This window comes from Eublepharis macularius, chromosome 12, assembly GCF_028583425.1.
Source record: "Eublepharis macularius isolate TG4126 chromosome 12, MPM_Emac_v1.0, whole genome shotgun sequence".
Classification (NCBI taxonomy): Eukaryota; Metazoa; Chordata; class Lepidosauria; order Squamata; family Eublepharidae; genus Eublepharis; species Eublepharis macularius.
Window position 1 is genome coordinate 65,514,468 of NC_072801.1, and position 21,992 is coordinate 65,536,459.

The 21,992-nt window shown below is 45.6% G+C and overlaps 1 protein-coding gene across 4 annotated transcripts in view; it reads right to left on the reverse strand.

Annotated features, from left to right (window-relative positions):
- Positions 1 to 2,935: 2,935 nt before the first annotated feature.
- The window catches only part of SETD1A (SET domain containing 1A, histone lysine methyltransferase), a 41,238-nt gene continuing 22,181 nt past the window's right edge, over positions 2,936 to 21,992 (reverse strand). For 2 of the 4 annotated variants that reach the window (XM_054992980.1, XM_054992981.1), the window contains 5 exons: positions 12,532 to 12,701; positions 10,908 to 11,036; positions 10,048 to 10,167; positions 8,377 to 8,514; positions 2,936 to 7,708 (listed from right to left, as the gene is read on the reverse strand). In XM_054992980.1, the coding sequence (XP_054848955.1) occupies positions 7,535 to 7,708; positions 8,377 to 8,514; positions 10,048 to 10,167; positions 10,908 to 11,036; positions 12,532 to 12,701 (731 nt within the window). In that variant the 3' untranslated portion in view covers positions 2,936 to 7,534. The remainder of the gene's footprint in view (positions 7,709 to 8,376; positions 8,515 to 10,047; positions 10,168 to 10,907; positions 11,037 to 12,531; positions 12,702 to 21,992) is intronic. The other 2 variants (XR_008597961.1, XM_054992982.1) reach the window with 2 other exon arrangements.

A 21,992-nucleotide genomic window follows, 5' to 3' on the forward strand; every position in this document is an offset into this window, starting at 1 on the left:
CCCTCTCTGATCTCGTTACAGCCCTCCAAATGCTTTAGAGACCCAGCTTCCCTCTCCACCCTCTGCCACCTGCTGTAGGTGGTGGCAGCATATCTTGAGAGGTAGAAGATGCAGCTGGTGCCAGGTAGATGAGGGGGTGGAGCTGTCTGGAGTGTGTGGGGGTGAGGATGGCACCTGGCCCATAGGGGAGGAACCTAGTGCTAATAGCTGGTGCTTGGGGTGGAGCCTGATGAACAGAGGTGTAGGGCTAACACTGCTCTCAGTTCTGATTCTGCATCTTGAAATGTTACTCCTTTCCCTGGAGACACACTTAAACTTTCAGGTCAGAACCCCGAGACCTAGGAATGAGAACAAGCTTGTGGTGGGGTCTCACATTTAGTCACATCTCTTCCTCTCAGTTAGCAAATAAGCTCAAGAAAAGTCCATGTCCTTACCTGCCCGTGCCCCTACTTCAGCTTACCTGACTGCACTTCTTTTCCAAAGCTAGTTAACAGCCCAAAAGTGTGCGAATGCCTGGTCTTTGAGGAATGCACAGGGCTGAAAAATATTCTGAAAGGGGGAGAATGCGGAAGTTGTCCTGGCATGTACGGAATATGGACAGAGGAAGGGCAACTTTTAGGAAAAGCAGTGTGCGTGCACGTTGTCTCCCAGTCCATATGTTGTGCTTCAGTCCATATGGGATTATTGCCTAGGGACCACTTATATCTTGAACTAGCTGACTGAAGTCTAGTGAGTGAAGATTCCTTTCAATAAACAGACCTCTGTATCAAGCATATGCATGCCAAAGGCATAAATCCATTCACATTAAATGCAAGATGGACTCACAACAGGGCTGAGGTTATGAGACATGTGTGGTATAGATCATCGGACGAGGATCTGGGAGACCCAGGTTCAAACCCCCACCCTGTCATGGAAGCTTGCTGAGCGACCTCCGGCTACTCATGCACTCAGCCTAACCCAACCCCACAGGGCTGTTGTGAGAACGAATGGAGAATAATATAAGCTGCTTTGGGCTCCCACTGATGGTGGGAATCACCCAAGATGTCCTCCGCCTCAGAGGGAGAAAGGCAGGGTATAAATGAAGTATATAAATAACTATTAATCTGCTCTAAGAAATGGGATTTTCAGAGTATTAATGAAGATGCATTCCAATTGACAGGTAGCGGGACCAAAAGACCTGGATCCAAAATAGGCAGGTAAAACCGATCTCCTCACCTGGACTTATTAATAGGCTGAGAATTTCCATTAGCCATTGCATACACAGATGGAACAGGATATACACCTTCAAAATAAAATCGTCATCTTTGCTCTTCTCACCCCTTCTACCTTCCTTTCCCCCCCAGTTCAGGATTTCCTACCGATTTGGTTACCCCTGCTGTGTGTGTATGGAAATAAGAACTGGTGAATGGATGGACTGGACCTGCCAAGTCCCTTCTCCTATGACTTCATCCAGACTTTCTCCAACAGAAGCATGCCAGAGGAATTCATTCTCCCTCGAGGGAAGAAATTGTAGAAGAGAGGAGTTGGATCTAACTTGTCATTTTTAATTGGAAGGAACTATTATAGAGGATTTGAAAGCGAAAGGGCTGTCTTGAAAAGCAGGGGCAGTAGAAAATTAAATACAAAAGGAAACAAAAAATGCAGGAAGAAATGGACCAAAAGCTAGGATTTCCCAGAGCAGAAACTTTCCAGTTCCTGCCAGACCAAATATGAGGTTGCAGAAAGTCCAAAAGATCCTTTCCCCCTAGAAAGGGGTTTGTTTATTGGCTTCATAAGAAAGCAAACAAAGCCATCTCTATTCAATGATGTTTCACATCCTCTAATCCATGCTGCTGTTGGAACATCTGGGTGACTTAAGGGCCAAGCCGGCATTTGTTGGGCAGCATGGAGCTCTCTAATGGAGTAGTTCAAAATGGCGGCTACCACAAATTTCCTGAAAGGGCCTTGCTCTTTAAACCCCCATCTGCATGCGTTCCTCCTTTGCTTCTCTATCCTTAACCAAAGGATGATGATCCTTACAAAAAGAATGATGTAAATTGAACAAATACTAAAACCCCCACCCAAACATTGATTTTACTTCTATATTTATAATATATATGGTTTACAGGCAACTTAGCTGGAACACCATGAAAAGAAGTTTCAAATTTTTCCAATTTCATTATCTAGTTGAAGTGGAATTGATTGGTGTTGAATTCAAGTGGAACTGGATATTTCTTTTAGAGATACACCAATTACCCCAAGGAGAGAATTTCACAAAAAAAATAAAGATGATACAGTGCCAGATTATAATATTAACTAAACTAAAGCTTGGGCTTGAGTGCCAAACTTTGACCTGAAAATCCAAATCCAAACTTCTGCTCGCTCATGAGACTCTTGGGCTAGACAGCCTCTCTCAGAGCGCAAGTGGAGCACAAGCGAACAGGGAGGAATACACGTGAGTCTGTTCCCTTGCTATTCAAGTGCCATTCATCACTTGCAGCTTGGCCCTCAGTCCAACCCACCTCACAGGGGGAACCCTATGTACCCTGAAGTCCCAGGGAGGAATGGTGGGATGAATATTTGAAAGAGAAAAGTACTTAGTCTAAAAGCTCACAACTATCTAGGTTAGTGATCTGCAGGTTGGGAGGGAATCAGCCAACCAGCTGATGTAAAGCATCCCTGCCTAGCCGGGGATTTGTATTGGCCAGATACAACCAGGCAAGCAGGAGGAGGGCGTGTTGGCTTTCCAGTCCATTCCAACTTGACACCCCTGATCTGGAAAACACATGCAAGGTTTTCCTTGACGCAGAAATTCAGCGGGGTTTGGTGTGATGGAGCAACTCAGACCCTGTGCAGAGCAGCAAGAACAAAAACTCCAAGCCTCTTATTTTGTACAATAAAAGTTTAATGACTTTTATAAAAATGTGCCATCTGGCACCAAGTAATGAATCCACAAATTATTAACATATTTACAAGTAGGAAGCCGATAAGATCAAATGAAAATATATTTATATTTATATATATATTTATATATATATAATATTTATATAGACAGACAGAAGAGTAGTTATGCGAGCTTCAAGGGACCCATCCATTGAGCAGTGAGGGAAGGTGGGGGGGGGATGGGAAGAATCGGTCCTTATGTCCACATTTCTACCCTCTGGGTTAAACACAAAACTCAGCAAACCGCTGCTAAGGAAGGTTAAAAAGCATAACCCTCCTCCACAGAGAGATTAATTTTGTATATCTATCATATTTTATACACATATCTATACAGATCAATGCACATCAAGAAATGAGGTGGGGGTGGGTGGATAATTTTAGAACCCTTCAGCTCAACAAACTGGAAGATGGAAGTCAGCTTTGAAAGATAAAAACAGTTGGGAGGTGTTTAAGCATCTGGAATAATATTGCAGGTTTCTGATATTTGCTTCCTTCTTTAGAACAAAATGCCTCACTTCCTGTTTTGTCAGGAAATGCACCGCAGAGGCGGGTTGTAGGGTACAATATGCTTCAGAGATGATTAGACCACATAGTTTCTCCCTTTTCCGACTTAAACAAATGGAAAAAGCTTCCACACAACCAGCACTAATATACTGCCAGATGAACGGAGGGCAAAGGAAATGGAAACTTCACTCCCAGCTCATATTTTATAACATAAAAATATTTAAAAGCTGGAGGAGGAGAGCGCTCAAAAAGATTTCGGGCACAATGGATAAAATAATCCAGTCAACAAACGAGGCACAGCCATCCCCAATGAGAGAGCAAGTGGATTTCAGCTGACCCCTAGAAGGAAGTATGTTTATATATGGAGAGGGAGAGAAGATGGCAGTCAGGATCAGGAATCTTTCCTACAAGAGTTAGGAAGGCAAGAAGGTTTACTGCCTGGAAGATGAAACAGGGATAAAAGAAGTGAAATAATGCACACCCCCAAACTTTGCAGCATGACATGTAACTTCAGCAGAAAAATTAAAAGCTCATAAAATCAGACACTTGATATACCTGTATGCTTCAATCTCTCCTCCCCTACCACATAAACATGTACCCCTTTATTTGCATTTAAGGATGTTATCAGATATCAGTAAGTGTTTGCTCTTGCCAACAAGAAATCTTCAGTAGATTAAAATGCATGGCAAGTTAAGTTGATGGAGAGGAAATGACTTGCTGTAGTTAAGAAGCAGCTGTTGGACTTAACTCTGCCAGGGGATTTGGAAGCTTCTAATTTCTAAAGCTTTGAGATGAGACTGATTAGGAAACTAGAGCTGTGGAAAGAGGCTTGTGAGAGAAATGGAAAAAAACGGAAGAAAATACTCCCTGAGGAAGATGCATATGACTGCAATCAAAACTTACTGCCTGATTTGTTAAGAGGTAGGAACACTTTTTGCTACTGTAAGAATAAGGCAGAAGGGAGGAAAGTTTATTTTGTAAAATAATCCAAAAAGATATCTTGCATATGGGGGTGGGGGAGTGGGGAATCCAAGAATCTGAATAACTAAGAACATCTACAGAAACAGAAAGATAGTAGTCATTTTTAAAAACAAAGGATTGTTTAGAAGTTGGAGGCTATTCAAGTTTTCAGTAATTACGGACAGCACTCTGAAGATAAACTATTCTTCAGCTTTGACAGCAACTCAAGGGATGTAAAACAGACAAGCTAGAAGGGCCAATTTTCATTTACCCATTTAATCACAGACGATTACATTTATCCTCCCCTTATAGGCGATTTTGACCCAAGAAGAAGGCGACTGGGAAATGACATACTGCAGGGAGAAAAACCATTTTTTCCCTCTCAAACCCAGAACCAAAACTGGCCTTGTGTCTTTTTAAATAATCTACAAGCTTCTGTTACTTGTGATATTCTTTTATAAAATAAACTGAATGAGATGGCTGTTTCAGACATAACAAACAGAAGAGGACAAGTTCAGAAAGTAAGGAAGGGGGAAAAACAGATAACAGAATCTTTAAAAAGAAGGATGACTTCTGCTTTGTTACACAATAGAATGAACCATGACAGGCAAATCAGAAACAAAACAAGACGAGAAAGGGAAGGAAGCCAGTGTCAAGAAGGCAAGCCTTTGGGGGCTTTGCTTCAGTTTTTCCACAGCGATATAACAGCATACAAACAAATACTTCTTTGCACTGACTTCCTATTTTCCTTACTCAGAGAACTCGTCCTTTCCAATACCTGAGATGCTAAGATGTTTTGTGTATAGCAAGGAAGTGGCGGAAACCTATAAGCAGTGATGGGCAAAAGTTGCACAGACTTGTGTTAAGAACAAAACAACAGCAGAGGAGAGACAAAGGTTAAGATTTTTAAAGCATGCAGCAGACTCGTTACTTTTCTTGTGAAGCAACTGCAACTTCTGGCTCCCCCAAAATATTTGCTCTGGACAAGTCCTGCTATAGCTTTCTAAGGTCAGTGATGAAATTTTCCATTTCTTGGAACATGCTATCCCTCAAAACTGGTCAGGGCTTGCAAGGCAAGTGCCAAAACTCCGCCACTTTGGAAAGGAAGCCCCCCTTGAAAACGTTTCCAATCAGCTATCGCTGAAACTCCCTCAAAGTCCTTGAGGGAAATGCACACTGAAGAGGGCAATGCAGTTATATTGCTTGTTTTGCATCCAAAGGCCGTAACACAGGAAGAGCAGAATATGCTGTCAGTCTTGAAACTGCCCCCAAGAGACGCAAAAAGGGAGCACAGCATGAGAAACAGTTGCAATGCGGATCCACGAGAGAAGATGTTTCTATCAGACCAATTTGCTTGTGTAGACTGAAAGAAAGGGTAGAACCGGCACGTTACATTGGCAAGTGCACATGCAGCAGTGTTTAATGAGATGGAGGGGTACCTTCAGGCAAGAGTCCAACAAAAAGTATTGTGCTATTAAAATTTTCATAAATCCACTGCCCAAGTGTTTCATCTTTCAAATCTGACTCCCATTAGAAATATGCCTCTTTGACCTCTAATCCACCATCTTGAAGGTTTTATACTTTTTCCCCAGGAAAAAAAAATCTGCCTTGCATTAAAAAAGGTGGCAGGGTGCCAGTGGGGCTAAAAAATCAGAAGGAAATACAATGCAACATTATTTACAGCTTTGTTTCTTTTTAGTATGAAGAGAAAAGCAAAAAAAATATATTTACATACCAATAAACTTGTGTGTTTCTACAAGAAACAGCCAATCCATCTGGAATAGATATATACACAACTTTCTTCTCCTAAAGAAAAATTATTAAGGTTGGATGGGAAGGGGGAAGGTTGTAGCTTATGCTGCAAGTCAACTTTGTAGAAGTCACAACTTGTATCAAGGAAAGAAACTTAAATTCCCCTCCCCGTCATTATTTTGGTTAGTTTTTTACGCCCCTTTGTTATAGGGTAAATGATATGATATAGGGTAAACAACGGGAACTTAAAAGGGAGACTGCAACATGAATGACACAACCCAATTGGTTTTCAAGGCCTCTGTTTCTGTGGCCACAAGTGCTAGGAAGTATTAATGGGACAGGACTTTCATTAGGGGTTAGTACTTTCATTACGACAGATATCCGAAAGCAAGGAGGCTTATGTATGAGAAAACAGCCTCGTTATGCTTCAGATGTGTAGCCCCAAAGCTTCCTGACGGTAGATGGGGAAGGGTGTGCCACCAGCTCACCACTCCTTCCTGTTCCAAGGAGCCAATGGGAGTAGTAGCTACAGCGCATGAGGCGTCTAAAGCCTTCTGTGCATGGGAAGCCAATGCCGTTAACTACAGAACTGATTTCTCTGGGGGAAGGAACCAGAACACTCACACACTTTCTCTCTCTCTCTCTCTCTCTCTCTCTCACACACACACACACACACACACACACACACACACACACACACACACACACACACAGATAGACAGTCTTCACCTTCACAAATCCTCTTAACAGTTGAAGGTGCTGGGCCAGCTCCCACATCTGGCCAGGGGGACACATCAAACATCACCCTGCTTCAAAGAATGTAATTGGGAAATCTTATGCACAACTGGCACATTCTAAAGTTCTGCTATGGAAGGCTACATGCTGGAAAATTGAAACCCCAAATGAGTATTTTCAGGGGAAACACCCTAAATTGTCCTCCTCCTCCTCAACATATGCTACAGTGGTTCTCTGCATCCATGAACAGAGCCAGAAGATTTGTAGAATTAACCACAAGTAGTCCCTGGATTTCCACAAGTTGTTTGTGGCTCACTGACTTTTGCTGGAGTCAAAATCTACAGGTATTCTCTCTCTAAGCCTAATTTATTTTTCCAGGGAGAAACTGGGAGCTGGAAGCATGAATCTAAACAAACCAAGAGAACTACCAACTGGCAGATTAGCTCGGAGGAAGAAAAGGGGAATTCTTATGGATCAGAACCTGATGACAGAAGTGTTCTCTAATTACCTGGTAGCTAAAAGGTGTCTGGAGGGATCATAGAGCAATGAGTTTTCCCAGCACAACGCTGTGGGAAGCGGAGAGGAGTCAAGCTGAAGCCAGTAAAGGGTGTGGATATGGGTGGGGAACGAACAAAATAAATATGAACGGCAGGGGTCCATCTCAGTTCAGGGTGCCCCGGCAATTTTCTGTGCCACAAAGGCAGGGAATCTTGTTCTCTTCAATAGGGAACTTGTAGTCATAAGTGATCTCCTCATTGACGCTGATGGGCTGTTTGGAGTAAATGACGATCTTCTTCTGGGATTCTATAGTGATGACTTTGGCATAGCAATTGGGCTGAAGAAGAGAAAAATGTACAGAAGTGAGCTGGCCATGGTGCTTATCGAGTTAACTGGATGTAAATTCCAGAAAACAACATTCTTTCTGATTCATGAAGTTACTGCCCTAAAGGACAAGAGAACCAAGGAGGCTCCATTTTGAAGACACTCCGTGTGCAGAGCGAAGGCCAAGGGTGCCAAAAAACATTCTGTGCAAAGCTAAAAGGGGCTGATATCTAGGAAGATGAGCTACGGTGGCCTATGAGCCACGCGTTAAGAACAGACCACCTAGTTCGGTATCCTGCTTTACACAGAGGCCAACTATTTGCATTGGAGGGCCAACAAACAAGCCAAGGCTGTGCCCCGATGCCTTACAGTACCGGCATTCAGAGATTTACTGTCTTTTGGGTGTGGAAGTTCCTCTTTAGCCACTGATGGATGTTTGGATGTGAACATTGTCACTGTCTCTGGACCTCTCTCTGCTCTTCTCAGCCACTTACGGCATTACACAAGTTAAGCAGCAGATCAGTCCTCCTCAAAGTTTAACTGAGTAATGCTGATATGTTAAGGTTGTTTGTTCCTTGGGATCCCCTCCCCCACAAGCTGTTTTGCATGTTACTCTAAATGCCGATTAGCAAAGAGACAGACAACAGGAATCTGTTCCTTTGCTCTTCCCATCTCACTCACCGTGCAGCAGTGATTGATGAAGCGGGCTAGATTGCCACACTTGGTGGCGTCGATGATTGTATCATGGTCCACACGGAAGAGGTAGCTGCTCCCAATGCCCTCCTGGGCATACCGCTTCTCACGCATGTCAGCCACCACCTACGAAGGGGAAAGAGAGGGCCATGGCAGTCAAGAAAACACCAAATGACAACAGCAGTGTCTGCCCTGCTGGAGCAAGGTATGGGATTGTGTGGAAGGCACAACTCGAATTCTGCTACTGGATTACTTCTAGATATTTTAAATGTTTTAGAATTCAATTGTGAACCTTCCAGATTTAAAAAATTCATCCACAGCTTTGCATTGAAGCATTTATTTGAAACACACATGCCCTGTGCTCTGTTACAAAAACTATACAACATCTTTAACATATAGTAAACACTGTATCATAGCATATCATAAATGATCTCAAAGCCAATTAGCAGCATCTCCCTAAAAACCAAACAGCAGCACACAACAGTAAAACAGGTAACATAAATAAAAAACAAGCCAGATAAGCATAAAGTGCCAGAATAACAAACCAGAAGAGCATGTAAGATAAAACATTAAATTCAAGAAAAGTCCTGGATGGCAGACTTGAGATGGCAGACTCAAGGCTGTAGAACAGGCTCTCAAAAGCCTCTTCAGATTTGGCACCAGGCAGATGTAAGTGTGGAGAGCATCTTGGAAGGCTGGTACCACAACAGAAAAGGCCCTGCTGTGGCCACCAATGATTACTTTGGAAGCTCTGTAATGGGGCTCTTTCAAGCAGGCTCACATGGGAGTACGGATTAGAATAGGGATTGAAGTCCATCTTTCAAAAAAAGTAGCTTGCCTTCTCCAGGGACTAAAAAAAGGATGGAATTATTTTCCTGGTAATAACTGTGATCTCCAAAGGTAATGTTGAAAAGACTTTTCTGCTCTAAGCTATCTCCACAGCACCCTCTACTGTCAACTAGCTGTATATGCTTCATCAAAACCAGCTATCCCAAAAATGAAAGTGTACTTTCAGCGATCAAGTCAGGAATTCCAGGCCTACCATTTATGGATTTGAGTTTTAGCTTACCCTTCATCCACGGAGCTCAAGGTTGCATACGTAATTCTCTTCTACCACATTTTATCCTTACAGCCACCCTAATAGGCAATTTAGGCTCAGAATTGGAGACTGACCCAAGTTGACCCAGCGAGCTTAACGGTCGAGCGGGGATCTGATTATGGTCTCCCAGTTGTAGTGTGACACTCTAACCACTGCACAACTGTAGCTTATTTTTGGTACCTGTAATTTTATTACTTCCCACTGCACCCACCATACTTAAAAGTGCAAGATTTAGCTGACCTTCTTTGTGAGAACGTGGGGAGATGGGAATTTACCAATATGGAAGCACTCGCACTGGATCCTGGCTAGCTTCAGGGCAAAATGCAGAAGTGTAATCCTTTAAAGTCCTTCAACACCCTGGGTCCCAAACACCTTTGCTGCTTCTTGTGCGATCCTTCCACCCTCTAGGAAATATCTGCATTGAGAGTCCTGCTTGGAATTACATCACTCCTGAGGTCCAGGGAACAGGGGCTTGAGATGGCAGACTCGAGGCTGTAGAACAGCCTCTCAAAAGTGGTTCATGGAAGCCTCTTCCTTGGCCTCATTCAAGTGTTGCTCACCTGTCGGATGTTCTGACCCACGTACTCGATGACCATCTCATCGGCAGCTATTGGCTCCATGGCAAACAGGCCCCACTCGTGAATCCGACTCCGGCCAAACCGTAGCTTCTTCTTGCGGAACTAGAAGAAAGAGAATGATGGTAAAGACAGGAGAAATGGGTACAGGAAGGCTTGACGTTGTACTGGGACGCATGGAAGCCCATGTCTACACATCATTCACATGTGCTGTGGTTGTTTGTGCACACAAGACTGAGGTTTCTACAAGTCTTGTTTAACTTCTTGTAGAGTCCAAAGTCATTATTTCTCAGTTTCAGAGAAAGGCTGACAGACGTGCAGTGCGAAAACATATTTTTCTGCCTGAAGATTTATGATGATCACAAGAATCTACTTCTTTATCAACAAGGAAAAGCATCCTTTAAATCACTTGGGGTCCTTTTTGGACGCATGGACTCTGCTAAACATATAACCCCACAGGGTAAGTGGACTGGTTGTCATAGTTAACAGGACAGGAATTCTCCAATCTCAATGACCCAATTCCCCTGATATCTCAACACTAGCCTATCCCCCCACACTCCACGTTCCATCTATGAGCCTTGACTCTTGTCTACTTTCACTTCTAACAGTTCTAATTCCTTAATGTATCCCACAAGTCCAAAACTGCTATGGGGAAAAGCAACCCTGCTTGAGTAGCCCTCAGGACAACTCTTGTTCTAGGAAGCCTCAGCCTCTGACATGCGTGCCAGGCTGATTAGATGACCTATTTTCCAAGTGATCACACTTCTTCCCCAAGTACAGAACAAACATCTTGTGCTCCACTCTTTTTATTCCCTTTAAAGCAGCAGGTAGGACATGTACGGTACCTTCAATTGGTTAAGCTTCAGAAGGTCACTATCCAGGATAGCAGAAGAGCCAATGGCACTCAGCAGACGTCGTTGCTCAGAACGCCGCTCTGATAGGATGCGGTTGGTTCCCTGGGAAGGAGGGAGGAGCTGGTTAAAAACAGAAAGAAAGGAGAATTTAGCCCTCAGTGGGAAACACAAGTGATCAGCATTGCTTGAGAGCCAGTTTGGTGTAGTGGTTAAGAGTGGCGGGGCTCTAATCTGGAGATCCGAGTTTGATTCCTCACTCCTTCACTTGAAGCCAGCTGGGTGACCTTGGCTCAGTCACAGCTCTCAGAGCTCTCTCAGCCCCACCCACCTCACAAGGTGATTGTTGTGGGGATAATAATAACATACTTTGTAAACTGCTCTGAGTGGGTGTTGTTGTCCTGAAGGCAGCATATAAATCGAATGTTATTATTATTAAAAGGGGCAACCCTCATTCTAGCAACAGGTTTTCCCAGCTTCAGTAAGGTGGTATGCAGCAAGGGTCGCCTATGCGGCTACAACAAAGCATTTTCATGAATGGCAACAGCATCAACATTTCTTAAATCTAATAAAGCTGAATGGTAGGACCACCTTGACCAGAATGTGCGTTCGATTTTAAAAGAAACAGTTCTGTCCACTGCACATTAGGTTACCAATATTCAAATGTTCTTAGCATCTCCTGTAAAAATACCATGAACTGCACATGAACGTACATGTCCCATGCGTCGCAGAACCACTTAGTGCTGCTACATTCTTTCCAATTCTGCCATTTCTCCCTCCAATTAGGAGTTGCTTTTTAAAATTAAATGGCTAGCTTGCCAATTCCTCCCGTCTCCTTCTTTTCCTTTGGCTCCTGTGGGATTTTTCTAAGTGCGCTGACAACAAATCTACTTTTTCAACCCTCAACATTCTCAGTCACCAAAATGGACGGACAGGGGGGGCAAAGGGGAATCCCGCTAGACAGAGATGCTCCCAATGTAACAATCTGGTCACACACAGTGCAGCCCAACATATAAGGTACATACTATCATGGACACTTGCTTACAGGGAACAAATAATGGAAAGCGCTTTGTCAGGGATATTAGTGATCTAAGGCTGCTGCTCGTTTCCATTACCGAGCAAAACCTTCTGAGTTTTGTGCACATCTGCTATGTTCAATGTGCACCTGGAGAAACGCAAAAGAACTGCCAAACTGACCTGCCTCCAAATTTCAGCTTGTTTAAAAGCAAGCTTTCAAGATTTACGGTTGTAAAATACGCTTCAAAGCATGTGGGAATTGCCTGGTTGAAAAGCTTAGAAGCTAGAAAAACTGCCAAAGAACCTTCGCAGTACCCAAAGACAGTGATTCGGTATCCTGTATTCTCTTGTCTTGCCATGATTAATAGAAGCAAAATAAACTGTGCAAAATAATAACAATCACAAAATAAGAGAATGAGGCAGATTTGCTTAACCTAATTCACAAAAGGAATTCCAGCAAGTAGACTTTCTAGGCACAGAATCAGGATTATCTTGGTGTAGATAATTTTCATTTACATGCAGGTATACACATGAAACCTGCACTGCCAAAACAAACATGTTTAGTTGCTTGAGAAAGGGAGAAGTGCGTCCTGGATTTTACCTGTATATCAACCGCCTCCAGCTGCTGCACGGTAGCTGGGCAAACATCAAGGTATTTGTCCTTCTCCTTCTTGCTGATGTGATAATATCCCTCACTGCGAGCGCAGCCTGTCTGGTGCTCCCTCAGGTCTGATGACTTCCGCTTCCGCTTGGGGTTTGCAATATTTGTGAGTGGAGGCAGGTGGTTAAGGAGAAAAACAGCATGGGGAGAATGATGCAAAGACTACCCATGAACCCAGTATCTGTTATAATTCTTAGAATTGGGCCAGGAAAGCATCTTTTCCTGCTTGGAGGAGTTGGACTCAAGGGAAGTCACTTCATTTCCCTAGGAAAACTAGAACTTGTGCCTCCTGGAAGGAACTGGCTGAAGGGGGGGGGGATGTGGGGGGGGGCGGACAAAGTGGCTTTTCCATCACTCCAGGGTAACTTGTTCTCAAAACTAAATGAGCAACTCCAGAATCAGAGAGACTTTAAATACTGTTCAATCTATCGGGCCCTCGTATTTTTGAAGATTTTATATACTATTAGTCAAATGGTCCTGATCTCTGGATTCTTAAATCTGAAGACTGGAGCCATGAACCGACATGACAGATCTTCCTACACACATGAAAAATGCCCTAGGTTTGTAGAAAAATCTGGAACCTAAAAAAAACAACACTGGGGTGAGGTTTAAAAAACCCCAAAATGATAAAAGCAGCACCTGTCACTTTAACCAGATGTCTGCAGACTTTCCCTATGCCCCTCCATGGCAGCTTCGCTCATCTGAACAGGGTCTCTTGCAGGTGCCAGCCTGTACATGAGCAAAATCAACAGCAGACAGTACACGGGCTTTATCTGTGTTGGCCCCTACCATATGGAACGGCCTGCCTGAGGAGGTCAGGAGAGCCCCCACCCTCCTGGCTTTCCACAAACAATGCAAAACTGAATTATTCAAAAAGGCCTTTTTTCTCAGCTAAGAGGGCGGTATTGTAGGAAAGGGGTCCCAGATGTTTCACTAATGAGTTTGAAACCATAGATTTCACCATTATGTTGCCTTACATATTATCTGTTGCTTTAAATATGTACTCCTATATCCTACCTGTGCTTTATGTTGTTCAATGTAAGTCCTAGAATTGATTATGTTCTGTTTCAGCAATTCCTCAACCCCATACTGGATTCCTGCTAATACTGTATCTTTGTAAACTTATATTCTTTTACCCCATGACAGTGTATGGAAATGCCTGCCCTTGTCCTTGTCACTAATTGTACTAATCTCACACTATGTAATCCGCCTTGAGTCTCGGTGAGAAAGGCGGAATATAAATAACATAAATAAATAAACCATAACAGTTCTGCCAGTATTCCAGGCTTGGTGGCTGTCACTAAAAGACAGGGGGAGTGGCAGGGGCCTTCCCAGCACTGTTTCGGCCTTTGAGGGAGGACTCATTGGGGCCAGGCCCAGAATCAACCACTTGATACCACATGACTTGCATGATGCAACCAGGCTTGTCTGCTTGCTACTGTGCAACAGCACACCCTCCCCCTCACAAAAGCCCATGTAGTGTAGTGGTTAGTTTCAGAGTGGGATGTGGGATAACCAGGTTTGAATCACCACTCTGCTGGAAAATCTAACTGGGTGTCTTTGATCCAGTCACACACTCTCATTCTCAACCTAACCTACCTCTCAGAGTTGTTGTGAGGATAATAGGAAGGCAAGGAGAATGATGTAAGCTGCTTTGGGTTCCCACTGTGGAGAAAGGCAGTATCCAAAGAAAGTAAATTAAGAAACATTGATGAAGATGGTGGGGGGGGGCAGTTAAAAGCTAAGTTGATCAGCTGGTTTGAAGGAGAGAAGAAGTAGGGAAAGGGGAGCACATGGGAGCTTCCAGGAGGAAGGAAAGATGAAATATTGTGGGGAAGGGGATACAGGGAAAAGTGTACCCTCACAAATCTTTGGAGGGTCTCCACCATCCATCTGGGGCCCGACTCAGCTGGCACCATGCAACTGGGCTACAGGGGAGATGCTGCCGGGGGGGGGGCAGACAAAAGAGGGTGGGAACGAGAGAAGGAAGCAGGAAAAGGGGGAGAGGTTGGAGGCAGGGGAGGAAAGAGGACATGGTGGGGGAGAGGGAAATGAGATGTCCCCCACAAGTCATTGCGGGTCCCCACTTGTTACTATATTAAACTTCCTGCATCTTTAATCTTTTTCCTTCCTCTTCCTTTGATGTGTGTGGGACCACCCTGTCTCTCCTCAGTTTGGGTGACTCCCCTCAGCAGTGTTCTCCTTATACCTGTGTCCAACTTATGACTACAAGAAAAAAACCTCGCTATGGCAGAAAGGAAAAAACAGACAGAAAAGGACAAAAACAAGTTTGACTGAGACATGCAGTAGAGGATAGAAGACTAATTGGATCTCCACTGAAGGTTTGTTGTTGTTGGGCGAAGATCTTGGGAGGGCAAGATGTCCTCCTGACCTCAGAGGAGAAGGATCCTTCACGGTAAGTGGCCAAAGGTCTGTTCTCCCTCTGAGGCAGAGGACATCTTGGGTGCTCCCAAAGCAGTTCGCTATTCTCTAGGTGGGGTTAGATCTTCGTCTTCTACTACATGATGGAGTACCCTTCTGCTGAAGGCTGCATCTGCCGATGAGTACATGTGCAGATGATAATGTCTGGCAAAAGTAGAAAGAGAGGACCAAGTAGCTACCTTGCATATATCCTCTACTGAAGCATTTCTCCACAGAGCAGTGATGGTCGCCGCACTCCTGGCTGAGTGTGCTGTAATTCCAGTCGGGATGTCAAGTTTCAGGGCCTTGTAAGCCTCTCTAATGCAGGACTTGATGCTATATGTGATTGCTGCCGAAGACATATGTTAACCTAACTTAGGGCGGGCAACGTTGATGAAAAGAGAGTCTCTGTCTGTCGTATCGGCTCCGTTCTAATAACGTATGTCTTAAGAGTCCTCCGCACATCTAAACTGTGCCAGTCCTGTTCTCTTGGGTGTTTTGGGCCTGGGCAAAACGAAGGTAGATTAATTTCTTGTGAGCAATGAAATTTTGAATATGCCTTAGGTAAGAAGGCTGGGTCTGTCCGTAACACTACCTTGTCTTTATGGAATATGCACAAGTCTGGCCGTATGGAAAGAGCGCTCATCTCCAAAATACGACACGCTGAAGTTATGGCCACTAAAAAGATAGTCTTCAGTTTTAACCATTTTAAAGAAATGTCCCTCACTGGTTCAAAGGGGGCTCTGGTAAGAGCTGACAACACCACATGAAGACACCAGGCTGGAAACCGATGCACCTGCTTTTTCAAAGTTGTTGGTTTCAGGCCTCTGTTCATACCTTCTTATAAGAAGCCCAGAATATTTCCTGTGGAAGGCTTCAAGGGATCCACCTTCTTCCATCTGCGCCATCGGGTAAAGGCTTTCCAGGTTGTGTTATATTCTTACAGTAGACTTCTTTCTGGAAGCCAATAGTGTATCTATGATCTCTGACGGGTAGCCTCTCTGATGGAGGGATTCCCTCTCAATTTCCACCTGGTCAAAGACCACCACTCTGGGTGCGGATGCGATATCGGGCCCTGTTGTAGGAGATCCAGTTGTACCGGTAGTTGAAATGGAGGTTCTTCGGACATGCGTTGCAAGGTCAAAAACCAAGGTCTCCTTGGCCACCACAGCGTGATCAGGATTACGTTTGCCCTCTGCTCTTTTATCTTCCTGAGCACTTTGGAGAGAATAGGAAGTGGATGGAAGGTATACAGAAGGCCCTTCAGCCATTGAGAGGTCCGTGCATTTGTGCTCTCTGCTTTGGGATGAAAGTATCTCGAAAAAAAATCTTGGAACTTGGCAGTTCAGATGTGAGGCAAACAGATCTACCCTTCGTTCCCCAAAGCGGGCTGAGATGAGGTAGAATGTCTCCCGTTTGAGCAACCATTCTCCCGGAGGGAGTGACTCTTGACTTAGCCAGTCCACTTAGATGTTGTGTACCTTCTTGATGTGTTCTGCTTGGATTGACAGCAAATTGTGCTCCACCCATCTGATAATCCTGGTTGCTTCCTGTTGTAACCTTGAGGATCTGGTTCCCCCGTTTGTTGATGTACGTCTTTGCAGCAACATTGTCCGTGTGAATCAGAACATGAACGCAAGCTATCTGATCCCTGTAGTGTGTTAATGCCAGGTAGATGCTCTCAGTTACAGAACATTGATTGGTAATGTCCTTTCTCCCTCAGACCACCAGCCTTGTATGGGAGAGCCATTCATTATGGCTCCTCATCCTATCAGACTGGCAGCCGTGAATAACTGAATGAAGTGTGGAGTGAGGAAATTCTTGCCCTGTTGGAGATTTGCCTTGATGGTCCACCACTGCAGGCTTTCCTTGACTGTGTGTGGGACCTGCACCCTGATGGCTTTCTTCTGTGCTATTTGTAACTGGAAGGGTTGCAGAAGGGCCTGCAAGGGCCTGGTGCGAAAACATCCCCAATAAATTGCCTCGCCATCCGCCGTCAGAAGACCCAGGAGCTTTGACAGATCCAGCGGGGGAGGGGGGTGGTGTCTGTTTGATGATGCCAGATACAAGTTGTTTGGTCTTGTTGAGCTTCTCCTTGGGAAGGAAAAACAGACCCTTTGGGGTGTTTATTACCAGTTCCAAGCATTCTAGACATTGTGAAGTCTGTAGCGAACACTTGGATACATTTATCAGAAACTCGAGTCTCTCCAGGAATTGAATTGTGAACGCTATGTCCCTGAGAGAGGTTTCTCTTGTGCTCGATCTTATCAATATGTCGTCCAAGTATGGGTGAAGGTGGAGACCCATTTCCCAAAGTCTGATTATTGGTACGATGAGAAGCTTGGTAAATCCCCTTGGGGCAGTGGCTAACCCGAAGGGCATTGCTCAAAACAGAACCTTAAAAACTGCCGATGAACTGGAGCTATGGGTACATGCAGGTATGCCTCTGTCAAATCTACTGAGGTCAGAAATTCTCCCTGTTGCATCACTTTTGCAATAGATCATAGGGTCTCCATCCAAAAGCGGCATAGCTTGATGAAGTGGTTCACATACTTCAGATCCAGTATGGATCTCCAAATCCCCGTTCCTCTTGGGAACTGTGAAAAAGATTTGAGTACACGCCCTTTTCTTTTTCGTTGTGGGGAACTGGTTCCACAGCCCTGATGTCCAGCAGATGTCGAATGGCTTTGATAGTAATTGCGTCTGTGCGGGTTCTTTTTGAGAGGAGACACCAGGAATCGCTCTGGTGGAAAGCAGACGAATTCTATTGAGTAGCCCGTGGATACCACTTCCCTGGCCCAGGCATCCGCCTTGGATTCCACCCAGGTCTGTTGGAAAAGAAGCAGTCTCCCTCCCACTGGAGCGTTCAGTGAGTCAGGGCTTCTGCCCTCTATCTTCCGAGTTGTGCCTGGCGCCGCGACTCCCTTGCTGTCTCTGGGGCCTGGGTCGAAAGTCTCCCTTGCGGGACTGAGACCTTGGAGGTGTGTTTTGAGTCCTGATGACTTCTCGGCAGCGTGTGGTGTAACCTGAAGGGCTGAAAACCAAATGCTCATCTCTCAATTCTTTTCAAGGGAGTGCCTTCTTCTTATCCTTGGTTTCCATGAGAACCTTGTCTAGGTGATCTCCGAAGAGTTTTCTGCCTCGGTATGGGTAGGACATCAGAATGGTTTTGGCTTGAATGTCGTCAGCCAGGCCTTTAATCACAGGAGATGTCTCACTACTGTTTCAGAAACCATCGCTCTGGACGAGAAAGATAGGACATCAAGGGTGGCGTCCGCAGTGAATGTACTGGCTTTGAGTATTCTATTAGCCCCTTCCAGGAGCCGCTTGTTATTTCCTGGAAGAAGCTCACTCACCCTCTGGACCCATACCACTGATGCTCTTGAGATGGTCGATGCTATGGCTGAAGCCTTGACTGTCATGGCCCTTGCCTCGTGGGCCCTCTTCAGAGCAACGTCACCCTTCTTATCCAGGCTGTCCTTTATTGTGCCTTGTCCATCCTTGGAGAGAAGGCCTTGAGACTGAAGGGCCGCTACAGGAGCATCTATGACCAGTACCTGCAACAACTCGTTAGCAAAAATTAGGCAGCATATGTAACTTTTTGAGGGCATTGGGAAACTGTTTACATGCCGCAGGCACGGCCCACTCCACTTTTAGTTGGCGTTCAAAGAACTCAGGAAAGGGAAACACCCTGGCTTTGTCCTGGGACCTGAGGAAGAACTCCCTGTTCCCCTTGGGCCTGGCTTTGGTTCCCTCTGATTTGAATTCCTTCTCCTCCCCCAGATGAACCTCCTGTAGGTCCAGAGCTGACAGGGTTTTGGCTAGGAGATATTGGTAGCCATCTGTTTGAAACAGTCTATTGGACTGCTCCGGAGTAGGAGACTCTTCCTCCTCCTCTTCCTTGGGCAGAAAATCCCCCTCATCTGAATCCTCACTGGGTGATAGATCCAGAGGAGTAAGCCGTGTTAGTCTGTAGTAGCAAAATCGAAAAGAGTCCAGTAGCACCTTTAAGACTCGTCAGATGCGCATCTGACGAAGAGAACTGTGATTCTCGAAAGTTTATGCTACAGTAAAGTTGGTTAGTCTTAAAGGTGCTACTGGACTCTTTTCGATCTCACTTGGTGAGGGGTTCCTCCTCTGGCCATCTGGGAGACTTAGCCAGAACTTTAGTCTGGAGGTTCCTTCTGGCTGCTTTAGTGAGCCATGGGCTGCCCTGGTCTCAACTTCCTTGAGAAGGCCTGAGAAATGAGCTGGAGGTGGCATGACTAGGCCACAGGGTGTCCGCCTGGCAGAGGGACAAAATTTCCTTCCTCATCGTCTGCCGTAACGCAGACAGGAATTCTGGAGTGAAGAGGCAGGAAGGATCACTTACTTGGCACTTTCGGGAACTGTGAAAAAGATTTGAGTACACGCCCTTTTCTTTTTCGTTGTGGGGAACTGGTTCCACAGCCCTGATGTCCAGCAGATGTCGAATGGCTTTGATAGTAATTGCGTCTGTGCGGGTTCTTTTTGAGAGGAGACACCAGGAATCGCTCTGGTGGAAAGCAGACGAATTCTATTGAGTAGCCCGTGGATACCACTTCCCTGGCCCAGGCATCCGCCTTGGATTCCACCCAGGTCTGTTGGAAAAGAAGCAGTCTCCCTCCCACTGGAGCGTTCAGTGAGTCAGGGCTTCTGCCCTCTATCTTCCGAGTTGTGCCTGGCGCCGCGACTCCCTTGCTGTCTCTGGGGCCTGGGTCGAAAGTCTCCCTTGCGGGACTGAGACCTTGGAGGTGTGTTTTGAGTCCTGATGACTTCTCGGCAGCGTGTGGTGTAACCTGAAGGGCTGAAAACCAAATGCTCATCTCTCAATTCTTTTCAAGGGAGTGCCTTCTTCTTATCCTTGGTTTCCATGAGAACCTTGTCTAGGTGATCTCCGAAGAGTTTTCTGCCTCGGTATGGGTAGGACATCAGAATGGTTTTGGCTTGAATGTCGTCAGCCAGGCCTTTAATCACAGGAGATGTCTCACTACTGTTTCAGAAACCATCGCTCTGGACGAGAAAGATAGGACATCAAGGGTGGCGTCCGCAGTGAATGTACTGGCTTTGAGTATTCTATTAGCCCCTTCCAGGAGCCGCTTGTTATTTCCTGGAAGAAGCTCACTCACCCTCTGGACCCATACCACTGATGCTCTTGAGATGGTCGATGCTATGGCTGAAGCCTTGACTGTCATGGCCCTTGCCTCGTGGGCCCTCTTCAGAGCAACGTCACCCTTCTTATCCAGGCTGTCCTTTATTGTGCCTTGTCCATCCTTGGAGAGAAGGCCTTGAGACTGAAGGGCCGCTACAGGAGCATCTATGACCAGTACCTGCAACAACTCGTTAGCAAAAATTAGGCAGCATATGTAACTTTTTGAGGGCATTGGGAAACTGTTTACATGCCGCAGGCACGGCCCACTCCACTTTTAGTTGGCGTTCAAAGAACTAAGGAAAGGGAAACACCCTGGCTTTGTCCTGGGACCTGAGGAAGAACTCCCTGTTCCCCTTGGGCCTGGCTTTGGTTCCCTCTGATTTGAATTCCTTCTCCTCCCCCAGATGAACCTCCTGTAGGTCCAGAGCTGACAGGGTTTTGGCTAGGAGATATTGGTAGCCATCTGTTTGAAACAGTCTATTGGACTGCTCCGGAGTAGGAGACTCTTCCTCCTCCTCTTCCTTGGGCAGAAAATCCCCCTCATCTGAATCCTCACTGGGTGATAGATCCAGAGGAGTAAGCCGTGTTAGTCTGTAGTAGCAAAATCGAAAAGAGTCCAGTAGCACCTTTAAGACTCGTCAGATGCGCATCTGACGAAGAGAACTGTGATTCTCGAAAGTTTATGCTACAGTAAAGTTGGTTAGTCTTAAAGGTGCTACTGGACTCTTTTCGATCTCACTTGGTGAGGGGTTCCTCCTCTGGCCATCTGGGAGACTTAGCCAGAACTTTAGTCTGGAGGTTCCTTCTGGCTGCTTTAGTGAGCCATGGGCTGCCCTGGTCTCAACTTCCTTGAGAAGGCCTGAGCTGGAGCTGGAGGTGGCATGACTAGGCCACAGGGTGTCCGCCTGGCAGAGGGACAAAATTTCCTTCCTCATCGTCTGCCGTAACGCAGACAGGAATTCTGGAGTGAAGAGGCAGGAAGGATCACTTACTTGGCACTCTCGGTCATCTCGGGTGGAGCTCTGTGAGTCGGAATGCTGTTTTTGACACATTTCTCCCGCCAGGACATGGGCAAGCACATCATCCAGTTTTGGCGGGAAATCAGCTGCTGCGTCTTTTCTCCCTGCTGAAAAAGAGCTCCTCTGGGTGGCGCTGCTCTCAGTCGGTTGACTGTGGCGCGTAGCTTTCATGGGTTCCCTCTGAGACAGATGGGGCTGTTTGGAAGGCTGAGTCTCCGTCCACATCAGTTCCTCGCCAGAGAGCCTTGCAAGCCGGAGAGGCATGCTGGTGCCGGCTAGGCTCGTTCCCGCCACCGGAAGGACAGCTCCTTGGGAACAGCCCATCACCTTCTCCATGAAACTGTCCTCCAAGTCTGATAACTCACATGAGGCCATAGGCCTCTTCTCTAAACTTCCCTAGTAGGAGGGGAAACAGCAGAAGGAACTGGAGAAGGAGACTTTTAAAGATCAAAGAGTTCTGAAGCAGAAGTCAGAAGCTAACAAGTAGAGAAAACCAGTAAGAAAAGGCAGCAGAGCTAGCATACTAAAGAACTGCTCTCCCCGGAGGCAGGAACAGAACTGAGGAGAGAGAGGGTGGTCCCACACACATCAAAGGAAGAGGAAGGAAAAAGATCAACTTCCTGCCTCCCTGACTGGATGGTGGGAATCACCAAGATATCCTCCACCTCAGAGGGAGAAGCTTAATTTTCACAATGTCATCTTGTACTTGGATTTGAGGCATTTGTGCACAGAATGTGGCACTGCCTCTTGGTAGATTTGGACCTTTTGAATTAACTGGCAGGACTTTAGCA